Raw genomic sequence first — 25,350 nt, 5'->3', positions numbered from 1 at the left:
TAGGGATGTCGGGGTTTCAGGTTACCTACAAACTATAGTACTATATGCTGGAGTGAACATATCCATTTTCATGTTTTCTACTTGGGCAGTTGCAGTGTAAAGGACAAAAGCTTTTCTCCCTGTCTAATCCTGAGTTGCGTGATTGACATGTCTGATGAAGTTTTCTTCACAACAGTTAGTTTATAAATTAACAAATATCTTTAGGAGATTTGGTTCTTCTTTGCTAGATTGCATTCCCAAGCATCGTGGTTTATCTTCTTGGCTATATATCAGTATTTTGCTTTTTCTCAAATCCTCCTTCCCCTTACACATTTCCCTTTTAAACACTAAACTGCAATCTACCCTTTCATAAGTTGTCTGAAATTCTTTCTCTTCTCTTCTCTCTTCTGTGTCTTCTTTCCATTTATTTCCTCCCCCTTTTGTGGCATATCCATTTGTGTTAATAAGAGCATGTCCCTTCTGCCCTCCTGCCTAGGTACAGGACAGTTTGCCAGGCACCTGAGACACAAACAAAAATGGGTCTTCTACGGAGTGACCGAGAGTGCACATGCATGACAGGTCTTCAGATCTTTCAGAAAATACCTTAGGGCAAAACTTCCCTCACCTGCCACTCTCTCAGTGCTCAAAATCCTTCAGGGCTGTTGCCCAACAGTCCTCCAGAGCTCTGCCTCTCCCAGGTCTTTCTGTTGTACTTGAAGCACTCAATCTGGCAGCTTCCTTCCTTTGTTAACCCTCCATGCAGAGACAGAACAATTTCTCCCCTTCTTATTTACTACCCGCCACCTTTCTATTTTTAAGTCTTTTTTACCAATAGAGCTATCAAGAGGCTTCCAATAGTTTATTATTCCAGAAGAAAATACTAATGTAGGGTTATTCAAAAGATGTCAGTTTCCATAAAGTTTCAGCTGGAAGTCAGGAAAAATGAAAAAAAGGAAATGGATTGTTTTGTTAATGTGAACTATCATTCTTTCACCTTTTGATAATAAAGCAAAATGTTCAACTGGAGGAGCATTTTAACTCCATTTTAGAAAATTATTTAAATACAATTTTGGAAAAATAGAAAGTTAATGTATTTTGATCAAGCTGGACCTGGCTTTTATTCAATTTTACTAAATTTTGTTTTATGAGATTATCATGAGGGGTATTATCTTTGACTTTTCAATTTCTGCCTTATAGTAAAGTAGTGGAAAATACCTAAAATACGTAAAAAGACCCGGGTTTATTCTTTATAGGTCATATACTTGATTCTTTTTACTCAGAGTTTTCTCACATATATTTGAGGCATTTGGTTTTCAGCTCTTGGTATCATGAGATGTACTTGATCCTTGCTTTGTTGCAAAGCTGCCTATATTATTCCCAATAGCAGCCGCAAAATTAACAACATTCTGGTGAGCATTTGCTCTGCTGTATCTTGAAAGAGGTAGGAGCTGGCATGGAGTTGTCTGGAGCTGTTTCAAAAGTGAGAAAGATGACACTGCATCACTTTGCACTGTGATTCGTGTTTGGAAGGTTTGAGTTTCTGGTTTGGTTCTTTTTTTCCTTTCCATGAGAAAGAAAACGAAAATGTTCCAAAAATACACTTGCTGGTTGAAAGTGTACATGGGGTGGGTGACTTTGGCACACAAGTTTCAAACTCTGCCCAAAGTCTGAGCTTCCTTTGTTTTTCTGTCTCGTTACCACTGATGTCAGGAATCCATAAGATACTTGTTTGGGCAAAGGGCTGGTACAGCCCCTTTAAGGAACTGTAACAAGAGCTGCAAATCAAACAGTTCTGTAACAACTGGGTCAGTGTATATAGAAAGGGTTCCAACCATGGTTATTTATTCAGTCTCTTGCTGTAAGATTAGTGCCATTATGTGCCTCCTATGCATTCCCTTTCAATTCATTCAATTTAAATAAAAATTTTCTGCTAGGACTCATGTACATATCAGTGACACTCATCTAAATAAAATATCCCAGGCACTTGAGTCTCAGGAACAGTCTTATGAAAAAGCAGATCATACTCTATTTATTTGGAAATGGGATGCATGTTGACATCGGGCTTATTTCAAAATAATGTCAAAATGTTAAAATCTTTATGAAATCTTAACATTAAATTTTATGAAGACAGAAATAATTTGCTGGGATGTGATGCTGAGGGCTAGGACCAAAATGAACTGCTGAAGGTAAAAAAACCACAATACTGCCGTAGGGGAGAAGAGGGAACAAACACAAACTCAGGGTCATCAGACCTGTCTTTTTTATCATTTTTATTTTTATTTCTTGATGTTAGTAATGTAAGTTATATACAGTGCTGTGCTAAATTGGTAGTTCTTGCTGGGTGAACACACAAGTACTATCTTTTCTTTTCTTTTAATGTGCTAAATTTTTTCCTAGAGAAGCCTGGCAAGTCTTTTCTCCCAGTCAGAGGTCTGAATAAATTGAGTAAGTGTAGATAAAACCAGCTTGTTTAATCACTGAAACACAGGAAAAATTAAAATACATTTTTTGCTTGTAAAGTAGAGAAAAGCAATAAAAACAATGCCAGACGGTTAATGCCGCTCTTGTACCTTTCATTTCAAAGACCTCAAAAGAACATCAAGAAGAATAAAGGCAAAATCTATTCCCTATTGGCATCATTATAAATGTTGTATCCTCTAAAACTCTAAAGACATCCAAGTAGAGTAGAAGAATAAATGGCATTGAAATAAAGAAAGTCTCTCTGGAGCTTTGTTCAATCGGCTTTGTTAGAATTCACTCAAAAAGGATGATTATAAGAAAAGATCTCATTTGTTTCAACATTAAAGGAGCAAATTAATATGTGGCAAGCTGCTAATAATTGCCTCATTATGTAGTGAATGGGCATTGCGTCCAATTTACAAAATTACAATCATATTGTTAAAGTGACAATTGAGAAAGTTTAGTCTGAGTTTCCTAACTATCTGCATGATTAGTTGTGGGATTCAGAGTGGAACAGAGATGGTGGTTGGAGAGAGCTCTCCAGCGCACCACTGGTCTATAGTGCTAAGAAGCCACAAGAGAAATTCAGCTTTTCATTAGTGGAAATTCCATCTGCAGAGGTCCTGAGCTGGATTTGGTCCAGCTGAGGAGTGAGTCTGGCAGTCTCTGCTGAGACCAGAGCTTGGCATGTGTCTGGTCTGTCCAGACATTGTTTTATGGTTGAGAGACCTGGCCTGAGATCATCCCCACATGGACCTCAGCAGATCTACCTCAGCCAGGGCTGTGGCTGGGAAACTTGGTGATGCAGGATCTGTGCCACTGGGAAACCCACCCATACAAATGGTTCTGTAGCTGGAATTTCAGTCTCTTGGTGGAGACATTGGAAATGGTGGGGAAGTGTCAAATTTGGAAAGTAAGCTATTTTCCAAATAATGAAATCCTATGTGGAAGAGAATCATGTTTTGTGACCTACTTTAGTTAGATTTGCTTGTGACCTTTTCTAATTCTGGCTGATTTTGTTATTTAATGATTTGACCTTTGATTCTGTGAAGCCATTTCAGTGCTAAATGCAAAGATTTAATAACTAGAACTGTTTGATAAGTGACCTTTATTACACAGCTATTTCTCTTTGCTAGAGAAATGGCACTGTTTTGCAAGTTCTAATTCACAGTTTTAATTATCTTTTCTATTGTCTGTAAGCTTGCACAGGAAATGGAAAGGTCAGACATTTCATTTTCTTTACTGATTAAAATATAAGTGTTCCTCAACAGTTACAATGTATCATTCAGGAAAAAGATGGGACAATTTGTCAGAACCATGCCCAGCTGCTTTTCTGAGGACTTCTACATCCTTCTGGTCAGCAACAAAATGAACAATTTTCTAGCAGCAATAATAGCTCAGCCCCCATGGTGTTTAGCGGTGAAATAAATGTCTAAGTACATGAAAAGAGAAGAAAAGGTGAATGGTTCTTAATGTTTTTGTCTTTAACTCATGTATCTATGATGCAAGTGAATTAAGATTTTGTGAGAGGTAAAGCTTGACCTGATATTCTGGGTCCAGAGAGGATAAGCAGTAACAGCACAGGTTTCTGTGTGGTCCTGCCAATCTGTATCAATCCCACTGCTGCTGAACCATCTCTGCAGATGAGAGGGCAGCCTGGACTGCTGGCAGACCCATTTGTATTGTGTGTGGATTTCATGTGTGTTACTGAAACCACCCCTCTTGTCTCTGACACCTATAAACCAACACCACAAACTGGTGGCCTGTCTCCATACGGGGTTCAGTGAATGAATGCTGATTTGTGTTTTCTCATATGTTGAGGGAGATATGATGCAAAAAGATTATGAAATCAGTGGATGATTCTGGAGTCAGAGGAATATCTGTCATGGGTGTCAGTCAGTCTCCTAACTTTGTCTGGGATGTCTATTGGAAAATATGCATATTGGGACATGTAAAATTTCTCTACATTGTAAAAAATATTTATTGTGAGATAGAGCTGGGAGGGGGTTAGCCTCTGACTGTTCAAGAAGAGCAGATTATATGTTGACCTAGTGCAGGCATTCAGTATTATGAAAGCACTTTATAAATTGGAGCAAGATAAATGAATCACAACAAAAGAGCTAGAAAACCAGGGGACACAGTTGCAGGAGTGAGTGTATGCAGTTTATTCAAGCAGAACAGTTGCACTCAGTGAACAGAAAATGTGTGATGCATTTCTAACTAAGGTCAGAAAATCAAACAATTCCAAATTTAAGAGAGCAGCTCCATTTTAATGGAGAAGGAAGAATTTAGTGAAAAAAAGCAGCATTGAGGATGAGACAAATTTAAATGGGACCAGATTCTTGACCAAATTGGCTTTTCCTATCTAGCAGTTTCATATTCAGCGCTTGTTAGTTTGAAAGTTCACCCTGAAAGCTATAAATTAATCTACTGGGACTGTAACAATTCACTTTGTGCTAGGATATGAGTTATGCCCGTGGATTTGTTTAGGTCACCCAGCCATGTCCTCATAATGTATCTTAGAGAGAATTTCTGTGAGTGAGTGGTAAAGAGAAAGACTGCTCTGTTCAGCTGCATCTCCTGGGATTTCATCCCTGCTGTCAGAGAGCCATGCAGGACAGCTCTCTAAAACTACAAGAGCTATAAAAATTGCATGGCATTGTGTAAATGCAGTGTTGACAATGCTTTTGTATTCAATCAGGAATCTTTAGCTACTGATGAAATGAGGAAAAGATGTTTTCCTGAACCAGCCCTTATAGCTAAATCAAATCAATCACAATAGAGAAATCAAAGCTTTGAAATGGTGAGATTTATTGCAGAAGTCTTGCAGGATGCACCTTAATTCAGTACAATATTTGTCACCCAAAGATGAGATATTTTAGCTCTTACAGTTTGGCTCTCTTCAGATGTTTGTCTCTTGTCCTTGCATTATTCCCTCTTACCAAAAATTTGATGTTTTGTCAGCAACCACATCCTAGGGTTATAGTGGTCAAATGTAGGCAGGCTATTCATCCACATCAGCTAAATGAGGTGTGATTTTGAAGAGAAGTAGCCACAAGTCTGATCAGAAAAGCACCTAGCATCCTGTCAGAGTAAGTGTCCAAAGAACATGAAGGGAATTATTCCTAAAAAATATTAAACTCAGGTCACTGACTCCAAGTTACAAGCATGACAGAGGATCAAGTCTGTGACCATAAAAAAATTGTAGGTTATCTCTGACCTGGATGTTCTTCTGTGGGGTTTTTTTTTGATGGATCTAGTTTTCATTTGATTTCAGTTTCTAACTGAACTCTTTATACAATCCAAATTAAATAGAGGACATTTCCTTTCAGTCTGTAGGTATGAAAGAATCAAAAGACATTTACTCTTTATCCTCTGACAAATGGAACATCAGATAGGTCCTTATATCTCTGTTAGATAATTTTTTGTATTTTCAATTCATACTGGAGTAATAGCACCCTAGAACGTGGTCAGGAAATACTGTCTTTGACTTCAGTTTTCTCAGGATTAAGTTCCTAGTTCAGTTGTCTGCCTCTCATTTCCATGGGTCATAACTGCTCTCTGGAGAGAACAACATACTCCTCTGTCTACATCTCCTTTCCAACTGCAAGATTTTCATACTATTACATTACTTCTTAGAGTTACATCTCCCATTCGACTTCTGTCATGAATTTGGGAACTATTAATTCAGACACAAACACAGTTAGTGTACAGTTAAATTCCCAGCATTACTTTTTCAGTAGGTTTTTTCCTATTGTTGACAACACCTTGTTAAAAGAGAAGCGATTGATCTAAATATTGTTTTCTGCTGCTTTTTTTTTTCCTTGTTTTTTAGTGAAAGAAGTAACATTTAGAGGAAAAAAGGGAATGATTATTGGTATAGTTGACTTTGCAAGGTGGGAACAAAGGCAAAGATTGGAACAGCATGTTTGATTGAAAAGGTTTGCATTCAGAGCTTTGCAGTGGTAGAGTTTTCAAGCAGCTCTGCCACATGGGGATTGTGGTTTTGTTTTTTTAAAGAGAAGCATTGCTATCAATTTGTTGTACTGTACTGGTCTTTCTTTTAACTGAATTTTCAGTCTTCATGTTTTACAGAGAAAAACTTGCAGTATATGTTATTGTTTCCTGTCTTCCAGCCTCTACAACTTGACTGTGACCTCTGTGCCATTGTTTCAAACTCGGGACAGATGGCTGGCCAGAAGGTGGGCACTGAGATAGACAAGTCCTCTTGCATATGGAGGATGAACAATGCTCCCACAAAGGGCTATGAGGAAGATGTTGGGAAGAGGACAACCATAAGAGTGGTTTCTCACACAAGTGTGCCTCTCCTACTCAAGAATCCTGAGTACTTTTTCAAAGAAACCAACAACACCGTTTACGTGATCTGGGGTCCTTTTCGAAACATGAGGAGGGATGGAAATGGCATTGTGTACAACATGCTGAAGAAAACTGTTGACAGCTACCCAACTGCCAAAATCTACGTGACAACGGAGAAGCGCATGAGTTACTGTGATGCAGTGTTTAAGAAGGAGACAGGAAAAGACCGGTAAGTCTTAAACGTGAAGACCAATTATAATTTTTGACAAAAGATACATGAGAAAAGTCCATGTGGGATGCCAGCTTCTAAATGAGTCCCCAGATCTGTTTTTAATGGATTGTTATATGGGTTTGACTTTTATAAGCACTTGATGAGGCAGCAGCTAGGCCCCATTTACCCCACCTACGCTACCTTCTGTTCGTTCCATTTCTGTTGGCTTGAATCCCAAAAATATTGGATGTCTTCCTGAAATGTTTTCAAAACTGTGTGTTGTTTTCAGCTCAATTTACTATTGATTAAATTGACATTTTATTTGAAGAGGATAATCCTACACAAACAACATTTCCAAATGCACAACCTCAGGGTACTTCTGGATATTTTAGTTTCTTCTCTGTTGAGATACACTGTAGCTTTCCTTCAAACACAGACCTCAGGGGTTTTTGCATTATTTCTGTTTCTTGGTGAAAATGGGTTATCAAGAGATACTGGAATAGATTTAGGTTTTTACCAGTATTACGCTGAAATTCTATTTTCCATGCCTGAGAATGTGTGTTTATTCTGCTCAAGTGGAAGCTGTAAGAGGTGAAAATGTGAGGGCCACTGTTTTGCCTAGCATGTTCAAGGCAGAAACTGGATTTGTGGAATTAAGACCACAAATTTCAGGAATTTGTAACCAAGCTGCAGAAATTCAGGTCATCTGTGTTTTGGCATGGAAGAGCACCTGTCACACATACTCATTTGAGCTAGCTAGGAAGGAGTTTCCAGATCACTGCTGTGCCTTAATACTAATTTTTAAATTTGCACATCATGAATTTGAGGTTGGGAAGGACTGTTGCTATTCTGACCAAATTAAAGATACAGATACTCACAAACAGCTTAACATAGTCTGAAATTTTGTCTTAGCTTTTGAAGTAGAAAAGCTCATTATCTCAAACATACTTGTTTCACTATGTTATTAATCTGTTGAAATTTGGTGACATTTGATTTTTCCTGGTTTTCAAACTATTGAAACATAAGGAAGAGCCTGCCCCTCAGCTTCTTCACCAAGTACACATATTGCTGGACTTGGAGGGAGCTCATATATCTCATTAAGGTGTCAAGGTTATCATGGCTTCCTTAGTTTAACTGAACAAACTGATGAACAGAGGCTAATAAATACACAAGATCCATTCTTCAAAAATGACCTTTAATAATCCAAGTCATCCTGTTTACATATTAATCAAGCTAAATACGATCACGGGTACATTATTGCATTGCTATACATAAATTTGTTTATATTTATGAGTCAGTCAGGTCACAGTGACTTTACTGTACTTCATCAAAATCCTTATTGTGAGATCAGACCGTGATAAAATCTCCTGGTTTTCCTATGAAAAAAACCCTCATCATTCAATGTCAAAGTATCCTTCTCTCCAGCCTGATCCATTAATCTTCAACAAATTAACACATCTCAAGGTTTTATAGTTACGTAATTAACACAATACAAATGGTTCTTTTCATGTCAAAAGCAGATTGAACTTCTCTCAGTGCTTATAACAAAGTTCTTAAGCAGCCTAATGTCAAAGTGGCCCATGTTCTTTCTCCTTACGTTTCACGTTGCAAACAGCGATAAATTTTTACAAGCCTGTCTCACGACCCATCACGTTGTTTGGGCATGTGCCACCTTGCCACCAAGGGAAAAACCCACCACTTCTTACAGTGGCAACCAGATTACATCCTTGTATCTACTGCAACTTTCATTTTCCTTCCTTCTTTTCCACATCAAATGCTTAGTGATGTTTTTAACATCGTTTAGTGCTTTTGTCAGCCAGAAACAAGGGAAATGATTGATGCGTCACCAGCCAACACCTTCTGTATCTCAAGAAAACATCCTGCAGTTCTCTACTAATGGGGGACTTCAGTTTGGAAACGGTTTCATTTTCTGTAACATCTTCAATTTGCAGGACCTGTCTTCTGTTTCTAGGGAGGATCATGAGTCTGTTAGAGGTATGTGGCATTTGTGGAAGCAATAAATGGAGAGCACAAGAGATTTGTGGGTGATGAAAATACTTTCGCACATTGTGCCAGGCTATTATGATGCTGAGACAGACTCAGGTTCCTCAGCAAAATATTCCTTCAGTTCCTCAGAGAAACATCAACCCTTGCTTGGAATATTAGATTGAACAGAGGTCTGGTTCGACATGTTTTCAGCAAAAATTCTGGAAGGAAACCAATTTCAACTCATATTTTAAAATGTACTGAGTGGATTGCAGCTACATCTATTTTAGTTTAATCCTAAAATACTGTCTTTCTCTACAGTGTATGTCATTAATGCATAGTAAGATTGCAACAGATTTCTAGTCTGTCGAGCCTTTAATGAGTTTTCTGTTTCTACTCTTTGATGTACAATCTTTTTAGGTAATTAGTGAGACTTTTCAGCAGTTTCATCCTTGTGGTGCTCAAGTTTTTAAAGGATGTTGTGAGAAGCAGCCAACAGGTATGTGCTGCAGTCACTTCTCTACTGCAGAAAAGCTCTGGTCCTGCAGTGCTGACATGGGAGCTTTATCCCTGACTTCACTGGGTTCAGGTTCAGAACCCACAGCTTTGGTATTGACAAACGATTTATTACTGATGCATGGAAGGAACAAGAATTGTCTCTAAGTAACTTCCAACAAACAGTATTTATTTTGTAATGCATTTTTTAATTCTACAGCAGTACAAAATACCTTGTGATATGGGCTATCCACATTGGGTAATTAACCTTGCATGAGTGTTAGGAATCTGGGGAACATATGTTCTTTCTGCGAGTCTTCCTTAGTGAAGCAGTCGAGTTCAAGGTGGTGAATGCTCATCCACTTTGAATAATTGTTGTACATAAATAATATTCATTACCAGACATTCACAATTTTTCATTAATGCATTTTACTTGGTACTTCCCTAGAGGGAGCATAAAGCTGGCAGCTTCTTCCAGTGCTTGCCTAATGTGCTGGTGTATTATATATATTGACTCAAGTGAAAGGATTTAAAGAAATATTAGATAATTACTAAATGTGGCATCTTTGTATGTACCTCAATCCAGATTAAGTGTTTCTAAAGCCATCTATATCTTTGCCATGCAATACAAATATAATGCAATATGATATAATAACATTTAATTGGTAATAACAGAGAAAACTGCAGTCTTCATTAAAGCAGCAAAGCTAATTCTGGTCTGATAAAGTGCACTGAGCATCCCTAAATAGGTTTTAATTAGCTGGCACCAAAGCTGCACCACCCTTAGGGAGGGTAAAATTAATGAAAACTAGCTGCAAATAGATCAATGCTACTGGATGTTCTTGCCTTAGGTGAAGGTGATGAGAAAGAAAGGAGTGTCTTTTAAGGATCATTTAGAAAACAGTCTGCGTTAAAAGTCACTTTTAACAAGCAATGCTAAAATAAATCTGTGCTAATATCACTGGAGCAGTCAATGATTTTTGGTCTGCAGGCTCCATTTGTGTTTATACTACAAGCATCTCAGGCTAACCCCTGAGCACTGCACCTCTCAGCAGTGCCAGTGATGGCCCAGCTCCACACCCCTTCTCGGGGCTGGCAGTGGGCTCAGACCACTCCTGTCCCACTGCACAAGTGAGGCACTGAGCCCCAGCAAACAGCCAGGGCTGATGTGCTGGCACTGCTCAAAGCACAGCTTAACTGGGTGTTTGTAGTCACTCTCTTCGTGAGCAACTACTGAAAAGAGCCTGCTGAGCTTTGCTGAAGAAATGTGTCCTGAGCTCCTAAAATTCCCAGTAAGAGATGTGAGATGATGTTCTAAAACCCAGCCAGTTTGGCAGACAGTTGACTTTCCATATACACTGTCTTAACTCAGACAGAGCCCATCCCACACCCAGTCAGTTCAATTCAACTACATTTTTTTGAGATTAGGTACACACATGTGTCTTCAGGAGGCAGGTTCACTGAGCCACATTTGCAGTCAAATGGCTGTTTCTGAAAGACTTCTGTCAGTATCTTGGCTAATTCTGAAGAAACTAAATAGCTTTTGTGCTTCTCTTCCAGAAGTTCTTCGTTTCCTCTGTTCATGCCAGATGGTGCTATGTGTTAGGTTGTGAGAAAGCTGTTTTATCATTCAAGGCAGAAAGATGTATCATTCTGATCGCTGACTTCTGCATCAAGATTCAAAATTTGGGGTTGTGTTCAGCCTGCCGTTTTACTCAGTTCTGCTCACTAGTTATTTATTACTTTGGTGATATATGAGATCTATATTATATCTCTGTCATTTAGAGCTAGCAAATTACATTCATCTGAAGTTTGGATTGACAGTGTTAAGACAACTGCAGTCATCACAGCTTCACCTCAGCTAATGTGTGGCTTTTCATGTGTCTTGACTAATCTACATGAAGCTATAGTCTAGTAGAAATGTCATTGAAATTAATAAATGAAATTACATTCTCTGAGGTTCAAGTAGCTGTAAGTTCTATTGTTTGGTGAAAGTCTCTGTGAATTGAGGTAGTAAAGCTGTCAGTGTCCAGAACATCAGAATTTTATGTCATGTTTCTGGTTGTTGGCTTGAATGAAATATTTTAGTAATGATATTTTCATTTTTGCATTTGCTTCCATATATGTATTGGTTTCTCTATCAAAAGTTATTCAGAGGAAATATAAAATCTTAGCTAGTATTGGTTAAAATTTGCAGAAAGCAGTTTTCCATTGGGAAGCTGTGAACACTGACACTGAGCCTGGCTGAGAGAGTTAAATTTGGGCACTTGGGAAGTATATGTCCCATCAGTGCTTTGTATTAACGTGCTTTTTCTAAAAAAAAAAAATATATAATTTCTGGAAGATTAGTAAACGTTCATTTTATTTTGAATATAAAATGAGCAGTGTTAGAGAATATCAATGTCTTTAAATTACAGAACTTTAGGAAGAAGAGGATGAAAAAACTGATTCAGACTGACAGAAGAAACGTATCATGCCTGTTGGAACATTTTTAAGGACAAAGATTAATTGCAGTTTACATTTGGCTATAGTCTTTATCATGATGATGTAATATCTGCTGCTGAACCAGTGAAGTCAGCAAAAAGTTCTCAACTGCCTATGAGCATCTCAGTAACCCCAAAAATATGTGTTTGATATAGTGACCATTTTTCAAGTACTTTGCAGTGGATCTTTCTTGAACCATTGCTTGGCACTTCCATTCTTTCTTTTGATAAAGTAATTCCTTCAAAAAATGCTAATGAATTTGTCCATCTTAATTCATAAAGGGCTTAAATAGTTTCATTGTCAGTCAAGACTGCTTTATTACCTGAAAAAACAAGGATCTAAAGCATGAGACCTTAATGAAATAAATAGATTTTTCATTATAAAACACTTAAAACCTCAGCATCTTCTGCTATTTGTGGTCAATCACCAGATGGTTAACAACTGTTTGGCGGTTTATATCCGCTCTTCCATTTCCTGGTAAAACACCAGTTGTTCCTGAGTGTCCTACATTTATTCCCTGCAGCCCATTAGTAACTGCATTTATATTCTTTATGAAGATTTTCCTAATTAAGATGAACATTTTTCTCTATTAGGCAGATGGAACTCAATAGAAGAAGTCCGTTCTTTATTAACATGCCAGTAAATGCTGCTCAAAGCACCAGCACTTCTGTTAAGAAGCACAGCTCCTACTGCATTACACTAATTACACAGTAAAGTGAGACTTTATTAAAAAATATCAATATTAGCTATTATTTTGTGATAAAGCTGTGGCTGCATATAGATTGGTGTGAGCTTAGAGACCTATTGATTCTGTAGTGGTTGCTGACTATAGCCATGGAGTTATTTCTTTTTAATTAATGATTAAAGACATGGAATATATAATCAGGATCTACTCTATCATTGTACATTTTCACATGTTCTTTGAATTTATCCATCTATTTCTTTTAATGTATCACATCTTCTTTAAGTGCCACTAAATCTGTTTTCTGCTCCTGATGAACTGTATGTTAAATCTTTATACAGTGTTCTCTGTAGTCCTAATTAGATGCACACCTTTTTCATCCTGTGCTTGAAATACTCTGCAGCTTTTATTGTTATGAGACAATTGCTGATACCTCCCAGAAGGAACTGTACATATGGATGGGATTCTGGACTCGATCCTTGAGGGTCCCTTCCAACTCAGCATATCCTGTGATTCTGTGATTCTCACTCACATCCCATGAACATACACTTTTGGAAAGGATGATGTAAGTTACTGACTCATGCTGGCAATCCTGGTAGCACCCTGGATTGCAGGGCTTCCAGTTTTGCTGCTGATTGTGAGAATATTTTATGGTTGCAAAGGAAAAAAGTCTCAGAGAAAAAAATTAGCAGAAACAGATTTTGAATGAAGCCTTTGGTGTTCATCTTCCATAGTTCAATCTTTTTGGCTTTTCAGATCACAGTGTGTAAAATAGACCTTGATGTTCCTAAAGGAGCTTAAAATTTTAAGGAATAGATATAATTTTTTTAAAAGTTAAAAACTAAAAAAAAGATAAATTAATCTATTTTTTAGAATTCAACCTTGCTGTGAACTGAAGTAGTTGTCTTGAGGAACACAGTGATTTCCATTGAAGTCTGTACTTATTACCAAGTGTCACATGGTGGTTCTTCTCTACATATATTAAATAGATTAGAAGATAAATGTAATGTTTCTATTGCTGAAGTGTGATACCTGTTGGTTACTGGTAACTGTGGGGTTTCTAATGGAAGCTCCTGAAAGAGCACTGAGCTGTATTTACAGTGCTTAGTAAAAAACAATACTGCAATCAAACTGCAGGAGATGCACTGGGAGGTTTGTGCTATAGAGCCTCTGCTCAAGTGAGGACAGCAACTTTAGGAGACAGGGAATAAGACTCTACAGTAATTTCTTGCTTTGGATAGAGAAGAGTGTCTGTACATCTGTCCACCCACTAGCTAGCAAATTTATTAGAAAAGACTTTTACAAGAAAAGCTGTATGAGAAATAACTTTGAGTATCTGAATGATATTTAGAAAAGATTTTCCTCTCAAAGCTTTGTACAAGTAGACACAGCAAAAGAAAAACTGTTTGAAATTAGAAAAAGTTTAGCCTGAACTTATGTTCGAGTATTTTGTCTTAAAATTTAGAAAGACTGGTAAACAAATTCTGCATGGAGATTTTAGTGGGTAAGGAATCAAGCCTTTGTGAGACCTCACAGACATAGGTGGGAGGAAAACAAAGGGGAAATGGTGAATTTTTCTGACTCATTATGTTAATTTAGAACTCATTGTTAACGAGGTGCTTGCTTGTGCACATCTTCAATATGTATTTTTACCCAGATAAAAACAAAGCAGGTGTTCTACTTTTTTTTTTATTATTTCTGTGTCTGTTATCCCATGTAAAGAATTTAGGCTGCAATTTCAGAACAGTGAAACTGTACAAATATATGGATTTATAGCACATGCCTTTAAAGGTAACTCAGGGTTCATAGCAGTGCTTCTCAGGGAACCTGAGGTGCTATTGGGATATGCTGCAACTGGTGTTTAGAAAACAATCGCTCCTACACAGTTCCTGTGATACTCAACTTCTCTGAGCTTTTAACTGTGAGGCAGCTCTGCATTTAAAGGGTAACAGGCACAGGAGCAGCACGTACAATTTTTCTCAGAGATTCACATCTTCAGCAGGTTTTGGAACTTACAACAGTCTGGAAAAGCATAACTCTAACAGTGGGGATTTATTATGAATCTCGAATCTTAATGTCTTCAAGCAGTTTGTGTGATGTCTCAGATATTGACCAGCATGGGGGCTTAGTTTGGGTGTGAAGGGAAATACTTTTTAATACTGATGTTCAAAGATTCAGCTGTTCTATTTTCAAGACTTTGTAAGTAATTCCTGGTTGTGGGAGCTTTCAGTACAGTTGGGACCACTTACCAGAGACAGCACTCATCTCAGAACCTGAGCAGCCCTATCTGGTGCATTAGAATTCAGTAAACATGCAATTGCAGTAGAAGAAAAGGTTTCTAACTGCTCATGTTTGTTCTTTACGAGTTTCTTGTTGGTATCCCATCTTTATATTTGGAGACTTCTTTTTCTTTGTTTTTATTTTTAAAATTAAGTTGTCCCAGCGCACATATCCTCTCTGCTCTAGTCCTGCTGGTTACAGAAAGGAGGCATAAACTCCATGTCTAATAACATTCTCTACATGATTCATTAAAAATTTCAAAGCACAGGATTTTCTGCAAAGCCTTAAAAATTGCTGTAGATGATGTCACTAGTGTAGAAAAAGAGAAAGGAAAGAAAGAATTAGCTGATGAAATTCTAAGAAACAAACATCATGCTTTTATGTTAACCATAAAAACAAATGTCAGGAATATGTGCTCTGTGTTCAGTTTGCTCTCCATATGTTGTTTCAGAAATTTTCTTGAATAAATTCATTAGATTTTCTAGTACTCCTGTCTCCAAAAAGTGTCCCAAACATTTCCCATGAGAGCATTTCTGAAAAATGTTACAGGTATCACTTAAGCCTTAAAATGCCTTTGTGAGGAAAAGGATATTTGTACCCTTTCTACAACTTGACTTCCCTAAGAGAAAATGACACTGGGGAAAAGCAGAAGCTATTGCTGTGCAGAAATTCATACCCATGGGGCTTTTTGAATATTGTATGCTTACCATGAAGGCATTTCAATCTCATACAGTCCTAATTTTGTGTTGGAATGGTCTGGAAGTCCAGTATGGAGCAAATTTCTGGTGCTCTATAACCTGTTTTCAGCCAAACATGGTAATGTTACAGCATTTCCTTCTATATGAAATTAACAGTAGTCTCTTGACATTTTACAATCAATCAAAATATTAGGAAAAGAAAACAATCTGAAGAGTATGTGCAAAGCATCATTCCTCTAAAAGAAGATTTTTAGTTTCAATTTTTTCAAATGTTATTTCATATATTATCAATATTCTGTGTCCATGCACTTTAGCATTCTTTACACACCTTTCTCTAGTCCATTAAAAAATGTGACTAGTGTTTGTCATGTGTAGCTTTTTCTTTTATCAAGGGAAAATTGTGTCTTTGCCAGAGCTCAGTGGCTGTGGATTTTTGCTCGCTCTGTTTGTGCTGCTCTGACTTTTATGTAAGTGATGACACTGTTGAAATGTGTTTCGTGTTTGGAGTAGAAGCAAGCAGTGGTCCTTAACTCCTTGGGGCTGATTTCATGGTTTTAAATTGCCTTTACCTCTGCTACCAAGAATGAACAGTGTTCGAGAGAGCTGGATTTCAGCTTCACTGTCCAGAATGTGCCAGGGACACTCAGCTGCAGTTACATCCCAGAGCCTTCACACTCCTACAGGTATTTTGAGTCTTGCTCATGGAGTGCCCCTTGGATATGAAACTTCATTTAACTTTATAGAGGACATCCCCAGGGTATCCTCAAGCTTTATGTACTGCTTAGATCTGTCTAATCACTTCCTGCCAAGCTACACTGCTTTGCTGGGTTAGAAGGAAGGCAATGAAAGGATGAGTAACTAAAGCCAGTTCAGTTTATCAGTGGGAAATGTAGGATTTCAGGCACTATTTCTGGATATGGTTTAGGATGGTACTTGGAAATGACACATTGAGGAAAGGCTTATTCCAGTTTCCCTTCCAAGCTCCTAATTTTGGATCACTTGATAGTTTTCCTTTGTTTTTGAAATAATAACCACTGCTGTCATATAAATTTGACCGGTTTCAGGATAGCGGAAGCAAGAGCAGCTCCACATGAGTTCCTTAAACTTCTTTGGTCTGCGTTCCAGGCCTGAGACTGGCATATAATATAAACATTTTCTTCATTATTACTTTGCATTTTTCCTTGAGGCTGATTATCACACTGATTTCAAAACCACGGTCATCATTATGCTAAAATGGTGGCAATAATACATTGGTCTTTGTGGGTAGATTATAATAGGAAGTTTCAAAATAATTGCCCACTAATATGAGAGGTGGATGTATAGTGTTCTATTGCTTGTAGTGTAACCATTAAAATAACAATTACATGATAATGAAAGGATTCATTATGCTTTAGTTTATCTTTGCATAAAGTTAATAGCTAATGAAAACAGGAAAGATTATCTCTAATTACATTTTACAATACTTTTTCTCTTCCCATAAAGAGAATGTTTTGCACAGAATTGTAGATTGGCATGCTTCAGTAAAGCTTGTGTCCACTTTCTATGTGCTTCAAAATACAACTGTTTTAAGACCAATGGTTGCATGTTCTTTTTTATCAAAACACATAGTCTTCACAAAGAACATTTTTGAAACTAAGTTATCAGGGGGAGTCACATTTGCAACATGACTGCACTGAATATAAATTTTAAAATAAATTTAGTTTCTTCAAGTTTGAAGTGTTAGAAAAAGGAAAGCAGCTTGACACTGAGGCAGTTAGTAAAATACTGTCTCTCTTTGTGTGAATGACAAATGTCAAACAGGTACATTACCTACCATCTGTGGCAGTTTTGATTCAGTATTGTCGACAAGGCATTGTCAGGCAGGTGAGCAAGTTCCTTTTCTATTGTATCCAGAGGTGGAACATGCAAGAACAAATAACAAAACAGGGCTTTGGCATGGATAAAGAAACCTCTCATTTTGTATGTTGGGATACTGAGCTCTAAGTGAAGAGTGTTTAGTTCAGGAATGCATAGATAGAGCTCCCGAATTATCTTAATGGCAAGAAGACTAATTAGAATTAAGACATTTTGGTGTTTTTGTATACAGATCATACTACACTGATTTTTAAAGATGCAGCAAGGTTGTCCTCCACTTCACAATATTTTGCATATTTTTTAAACATAATGATTTATTTGAATGTTACCTTTAAATGCCAAACTCATGGAGGTGGGAATTATATAATCTAATCCATTTCACTCCAAAACAGAATTAAGAGATATGAATTAAGCAGTTACGAATGAACTAGACATTAAAAGTATAATTGCATTAATTTTACTAGGTATTATACCAAATTACATCAATAGAAAGTGTCTTTGGTCAAACAGTTTGGTATTTAATTAATTTATGTTCCAGTGTGCTAAATGGTGGGTTGAGTTTGTGAGCCACAGTATACATGGGTTTAGTGTGTTCAGAGCCTGGTTACAGTCTGAGGCTCTGTTTGGGATGCCAGGACAGCTCAGTACATTCTAAGACACTCATTGTCCGTGAGTCTTGAGGCCTGGCCCCAAGTAATTCCTGAAGCATTTCAACTTTCAAGCCTTCTCTTACACATATCTCAGACTCTTCCATTTGGATTAGCTAACTCAAATCACAAGCTGTAATGTTGTCACTGGTTTTTGGTCAAAAATGCTTTCTTCTCCATGCTTCTTCACTTTCTCCTTCTGATCACAGAATCACAGGATTGTTAGGGTTGGAAGGGCATCTGGAGATCATCCAGTCCAACCCGCTTGCCAAGACAGGGTCACCAGAGCAGGTGACACAGCAACGCGTCCAGATGGGTTTGCAATGTCCCCAGTGACGGAGACTCCACGACTTCTCTGGGCAGCTGTTCCAGTGCTCTGCTACCCTCAGCGTAAAGTGTTCTTCTTCACGTTGAGGTGGAACTTCTTGTGTTTTAGTTTATGGCCATTGCTCCTTCCTCTGTCCTGTTGCTGGACACCACTGGAAAGAGTCCGGCATTGTCCTCTTGACACCCACCTTTGAGATATTTATATTAATGAGATTCCCTCTTGGTGTGCTCTTCTCTAGACTAAACAGGCCCTGTTCCCAACAGTCTCTCCTCATAAGAGAGATGCTCCAGACCCCTCATCATCTTTGTGGCCTCTTCTGGACCCTCTCCAGTAGCTCCTTGTCATTCTTACCCTGAGGAGCCCGGAACTGGACACAGCACTTCAGATGTGGCCTCACTAGGGCTAAGAAGAGGAGCAGGATCAGCTCCCTCAACTTGCTGGCCACACTCTTCCCCAATGGCATACTTGTTTCTATATTACCTGTTCCTTGCTTTTCTTGAAATATTTTTTCCTTCTCTGACATTTTTTATGGATAGTTTTGACATTTTTTCCTCTTTTATTTCCTGCCTCATTGTTTGTAACTATGTCATCTATATAGCTTTCTTCTTTCAGCCTTTTGTCCTTTTATTGTGAAATGTATTGCCTCGAACACACCTCCTGTTTTCGGCACAATCTCTTTTAAAACAGCTCACAGACCTGCAAGGTATCTGATGAAGAGCAGCTTTTCCCTCTGTGCCCTTGCCCTTGCCCTTGTGTTTCCTCATTCACATGAATCCTGCTGCAGAACATCTGAAAGTCTGCAGGTCCGGAACTGCAGATCTCAACTCAGTACATCCAGTTCTTAAAACAAAAACAAAATATCACAGTGGGGCGTAGAAGCTGTGCATGATTATTTATTGATGATTGTTGGTTACAGGAATTAAAACAGCAGGGAGCTCAGATTTTGATCAGAAACCAAGTGATTTTTCTGTACACTTTTTATTGTAAAATGTGAACATAATATAAACCCATTGTGCTCCTGCTGTTAAATGCTAAGCCCTGGCCTGACCTCCTCTATGAACAGTACATGTTCCCTGTCACACAGGTATGTAGCTCTGTGTATGTGAGCATTGATTAAGTCTTGAAGGTGTTATAAGGCCATTTATATATATGTGGATATAGGAGCTTTCATAGTTGCTTCACATCAGCTCTCAAGTCTGCCAACCACCCAGCACAGTGTGATCTCCAAGTGAAAAGCAAAGGGATCTGGGGAGTGCCTGCCTGCCTGGAGCTGGGCAGCCTTTCTGTGGGCTCCCAGCACAGGAGTGTTCACACAGAGACTCACTTCATGTGCTAGCAATGAGCAGAGTGCATGTGCTTTGCTTTTTGTAAGCACTTTTTTATTATAACAGTACAAGATAGCCAGCCTGGCAGTGACTTTTAGGTCTACAGTTATAATTTATTTGCTTTTAGTTTTTGTAGTATTACCAACTGTTAAGGGAATTGATGCTTAATACATTTCTAAATAAGTAAAACTAAAGTATAAATAAATAATGCCTGGTTTATTAGTCCAGGTGCTTTCAGCATTGCTGAAAGTGGTTTGATGACAGCCACCAGCAGTAGCAGTGGAAAAAAACTTGATTTCACAGTGATTATTATCATTATAATAAACCATAATTGAAAGATTACGAAATTGATTCTTTTAAAAATTAATGTTGCATGAATGAGCAGGCTCCGTGGCATTCAGATTTTTTCAGTGTTACTTGGAAGGAAAGTGGCTTATTTTATTTCCTGGCAGAAAACTGCTGATTTTCAAACAATCACATTAGAGAAAACAGTCCCAGAGGGTTACAGGAGGCAACAGACCTATGTCATTATGCTTTACCCTTTCCTGATGGGTTCGGAGAAGAGCCAGAAACAAAAGAAAGTTACATTCATTATTGAGAGAGCCTTGGGAAAATCTGTTTGGCCAAGCAATTTTGCATGAAACGAGTGAGGAAATATTTGACTGCAAAGAACATAAACTCCTTCCATCAATATGCAATTTTCTGGATCCATTTGTCCAAGTGATTATTAAGAACAGTTTCTAAATTTGCAGTGCTTTGCAACTTCAAAGGGCTGTGAAAGCATCAACTAGTTAAATGGATGGAAGTGTTTTTTAATAAATAAAAAAAGACCAAAGTCAGTTGTAAGACAGTTTAAAGTGCAAAGTATTGAAAACAGCAGGAAACCTGAGGACCTGCAATAGCAATCATCTGCTCCAATCAGGAACATGGAAACCACAAATTTATCTTTGATGATTTCCTGTAAATATGCCCTTTGAGGACAGATTGCCCTGCCCAGTCTTGCGGAAAATGCTCAGAGTTACAACTCTTCTCACTGCAACATATGGATCTCAGCAAGCTCTGCTTCTCCATTCCCGAAGTCATTCTTCAGATGGAAAAGTCTGAGCAAAAGTGTAGTGCTACAAAAATGCTGGTTAGCATCCTTCAAGCTTGGTCAGTCAGACTGGAAAACATCTTTCTGAGTTGTTTTTTTTCTTGGCCATTTTCTTCAGCAAGGTCTGCCCAGTTTTCTAGACCTTTTATCCTAGTGGAAATGGTTTTATTGATGTTTTCATTCACTTCAGAATGCCTCATATTTCCCTAGGATGCTGCAGTATAAATACTTCTCACCCCCCCAGTGTGTAGCAGTGTGTGCTGAGGGCTGGGGAAGGTACATTTGGGTGTCTCTGAGTGCCCCCAAGGATTCTCTCTCCAAAGGACCCCACCTGCAGTGTGTCAGTGCTGTCAGGGTGGCTGTTCAGCGTGCTGGGGGTGACTGTGCAGATGGGGGGGCTGGTCTGTCTTTCTTGCCACCTGTCTGTGGCACTTCACTCCTGATGTGGTGTTATTGGGTCTGAATGCCTGGAATCTGGGCTGCAGCCAGCAGTGTTACATCCTGGTAGCCTGGGGTTTCCAGTCAGTGTCACATCTCACATTTATGACACAGACATCAAAGAAGCCCAAAAAATTGAGGTTAGATGTGGCTTATTGTTTATCCATATATATCCTGAAGAGAGAACATGCTATTCCATTTTAAAGCTGATGTTTATGCACCATTTCACATTGTCCACATAGTTTGCAGTCTCTGAAGAAGTTTTCTATGCTTGAATTTACGATAGGCATATAATCTACCACGTTTGGTATGTATGCTCTTGATGACAACCTTGTACTGGCCTTATGTAATGTTTTATTAAATAGAGGGACATCTTTCTTCTCAAGATTGAAGTCAGTGTTCTTTCACTAGTTAGGTTTCATTAATATTATTTAGCATTTCGTAGTGTATATCATCCACAGACCTTAAAGCACTGCAGGACGTTAAATCAACTTCAATTGTAAAACTCATGCAGGGAGTCATTTGTCAAGTTGCACAGAGTTACCATCCTGCAAGTCTGTGGCAGAGCTATGAAGGTACCCCTCAGTTAGGGTTCCCAATTGTCTCTGATGTACTGCCCTGACATTCAGAAGGCACGAGTGTTTATTTGTACCTGTGCAAGTTCATGCTTACCTAGGAGGGAGTCCTGGATGATCAAGTGATGATCATATCCATTTCAAGTGCATTTTTAAGGGCAGAAAGAACTGGGATTTCTCAAAAGAATTCACTAGAAATTCTGTGTTACCTAAAATTTTGTATGACTAGACCCAGCTCTTGTGTCTTGGCCTCTGTGCAAAGATAGGCTTGCATTGCTCAGCAGAGCTTTGTTTAAAGATAACATTTTGCAGGAGGTGGGGGGTGATCATTAGATTTGGGAAGGAATATTACAAGACATGTTGGAGCACTCCATATTCAAGCAGTTGCTTTCGTGCCACTTCCCAGCAGTTAACATTGCCCATCAAAGAAAATTGCTAAATAGCTCTGCTACATCATTCTTCATTTGCATTAGAAATGGCTCTAAGCAATAACAGGATTACAGCCAAAAAGTGCCAGCACTTTATCATTCATTTATTTGATTTAATATATAGAGGTACCTGTTTGAAACAGCATTTACTTTTCTTGAGCTCGTCATAAAACCCACTCAGAATGGAAGTGTTTAAGGTAATGATGACTCCGATTAATTCCCTTAGAACAGCATGACTGGAATCAGATACACTACTTCTCTTTTCATTAGACATTTCTGAGCTGCTATGAGTGATCTTATAGCAGGAGAGGAAAGAAATTAGCTAAATAAATCCCCATGCAAATGGTTCACAACACGCTGCTATTCTTCTTATGCAACATGGTGAACTGTAAGCTCAGAAGCCTTTGTGTTGGTGTCCAGATGGCATTAACAGAACCTGATGCAAACCTTTTGTTTTAGAAAAGGCAGCAAAGCCATACTTGCTGTGTGCTGCAGATTTCTCTTCACCTGCACGGTGAATTGAGTGGTGTTACAGCTTTCTCAGCCAGCCATTACCACCTTCTTCCCCTCTTCTCACTGCCACCAAATCCCTGTAAATCCAAGCCTGGCCTGAACAGCAGATCCCTAATCTGTTTTTCAACACGGACCTCCCCCACCAAAGTCAGGAGGTCAGATGTTGTGTTGCACTTGTGTTCACAGACAGGATTGATACATGGGATGCTGCACCAGGAACTCTCTTCTAAGCAAGAAGATGTTTCAATTCATTCTAGCAAATTTGAGAGCTGGCTGCTAAGTTTTGCCGGTGTTTTATTCCTGTTTACATTTGATCATCAGTAACTACTATTTATTATCAGTGAACATCAATGGCAGAAAAATAGGGAAAAGCATTTTCCAAAGCACCTCCCTGACCAAGTAACCTGTATTACATCTGAAAATAAAACAGTTCCCTGAGTAGTTTAGGCATCTTGATTTTTTTTTCTAACTGAGGTATCTGAAATTCCCATTTTCTTCTGAAAGCAGAACTGGAAACACTACTGAAGGATGTTTACATTAGTTGAAGAAGCAGAGATTTTCTGGTAACATTTGTCTTAATTTTTTGTGCTGTTTTTCCTAAACATGATTATGAAGTTCTGCATGATTGCTGGTGTTGCAGGTATCTTAGCATTATAAAATGGTAGTAAGTAGTAACTAAAAGAAAGGAGTGGGTAGGAAGGCAATGTGGTAGAGAATCTCAGTGAAAAAATTTCTGAGAAAATACTGTTTAAAGTCAGAATTACGAAGTGCATGCTTTTCTACTGAGGACCAAACCTATTGGTTTCAAATTAAAGGTTCACACAGAAGTTATGTCTGCTGTGCCTAACCTGCAGTAATTGATTCTTCTAATTCCTAGAGGAGCTGTCTCCACTTAAAGTACAATTGAACTCCACATTACCTTAAAATGCTGCAGTTTAAGAAGTTGTATCAGCCTAGCACTGCCCGGTATGGAGGGGGCTGCAGATACGAGCAGAAACATTCGATCCTTTTTGCTTTGTTTCATGCCCTAAACACTTGGATCTGCAGCCATTCCCACCCTGTATTTCACACACGCTTTTGTTTTTTACGTATCTGTGCATGGCAACAGAAGAGGAGAATTCAAAATGGAATGGTGTGTTTTCATTCAGACTGGCTTATGGGCTGGGTTTTCTTTTCTGCTTTTTCATCTGATTCTAAAAAGTCACCTGTAATCACATATAATATCAAGGCTAATATAACACCCTGATCTTCATTATTGCTTGAAGAAATTTTCAGGAAAAAGTCAGAATTCTGCTAAACCATTACCTTATCTATCAAAGGAAAATGCATTTATAAGCCACTGTGTGGAAGATTATATGAAGGGAAGTTGTATCTCATCATGTGATCGGCACCATTATGGGTTATAGAAGTGCTGGCTTTCCAGAATCGGTTTTTAACATTCTTAGTGACAATAAATTTAGTCATCTATTCTACAAAAGTCTGGCTGTAACTAACAAACTGTGTGTATCTGTATTTGTAAGGACTGTCTTGATAGTTTCACACATCAGTTCAATAAAACATCTTCCACTCGGGAGACATTTGGGCAGGAATATCTCATGACATCCATGCCATTCCCATTACCATCACTACACACTCAAAGTAATACATGTTTTAAAAATTGATTCAGTGTGTATTTACAACATAGATCATAGGACATGTTTTTTTAATGGTGAGAAACTCCCAATGAAGCATTCTGTGATCTGAAGCATTGATTTGGGTTCTCTGATTTTAATGCTACAGAATACAGTCATAAAACTTTTAGACCCTTAATGTCATAGGGTGCAGCTTCTTGGCACAGAATGTTAATGTAAAAGGCAATAGCTACTGCAGGCAAGAGTGAAACCAGGGGCTTGCATTAAACATAGCTAACTAACGGAATTTAAATTCTTAACGTATTAAATACAGAATCTGGAAAAGTTTATTGGAGTGACATAAGGCTGAGATGAAAAATCCCTAATGCAGGTAGACTTTCAGTAAGTCAGTTTGGTAGTGTGGAGGATACACGTTTGGTTTAGAGAGTTCACTCACCTCCCTTCAGGCAGTTTTCAGTAAGTGTCTCTGAAAAGTATTTTTCTGAAAGAGTCGTGTAAAGATGGGTGAAGCAAATTTTCCACCCCTTCTCAGTTGACTACAGATGCTCTAGATGAGTGACATAGACATTTAGCTCTTGGTTGGCAAAGGAAGGTGAGGTAAATAGTGGTTAAATGTCTTGTTATATGTTGTATCATCTAGCAGGTATGTGCTGTTGTACTTGGTTCAAGATTTTGGTAAAGGCATGATAAAGAGGTGATTTGTTCTTATCACAGCAGAAAGTTCAACTGCTTTATCATACTCTTTTCAGTCTGGTTGCCATCCTGGTTCTTAAGAATTACTTGTTTCTGGCAACATAAAACTGGGTCTGAAATTTAGTTCCACCTTGGGTCAGAGGTAAAAAGTGACAGTGAAAAATTAGTGAGAGAGGGACCAAAAAAATAAGTTTGTCCAGATAGCAAGTGTTGGAATAGCTATGAAATATTTT

General features: G+C 38.3%; 1 protein-coding gene across 8 annotated transcripts in view; it reads left to right on the top strand.

Annotated features, from left to right (window-relative positions):
* ST6GALNAC3 (ST6 N-acetylgalactosaminide alpha-2,6-sialyltransferase 3) overlaps positions 1-25,350 on the top strand; it is a 220,182-nt gene that overhangs the window by 140,800 nt on the left and 54,032 nt on the right. For 4 of the 8 annotated variants that reach the window (XM_069023243.1, XM_069023248.1, XM_069023245.1 and 1 more), the window contains exon 3: positions 6,576-6,985. In XM_069023243.1, coding sequence (XP_068879344.1) covers positions 6,576-6,985 — 410 coding nt within the window. Of the gene's footprint in view, positions 1-6,575; positions 6,986-8,919; positions 9,159-9,373; positions 9,453-11,008; positions 11,292-11,865; positions 12,231-25,350 lie in introns of those variants that run through there. The other 4 variants (XR_011152494.1, XM_069023247.1, XM_069023249.1 and 1 more) reach the window with 4 other exon arrangements.

This window comes from Aphelocoma coerulescens, chromosome 8 (genome assembly GCF_041296385.1).
Source record: "Aphelocoma coerulescens isolate FSJ_1873_10779 chromosome 8, UR_Acoe_1.0, whole genome shotgun sequence".
Lineage (NCBI taxonomy): Eukaryota > Metazoa > Chordata > Aves > Passeriformes > Corvidae > Aphelocoma > Aphelocoma coerulescens.
Note: the sequence above shows the minus strand (reverse complement) of the source record. Positions and strands in the feature narration are given on the sequence as shown.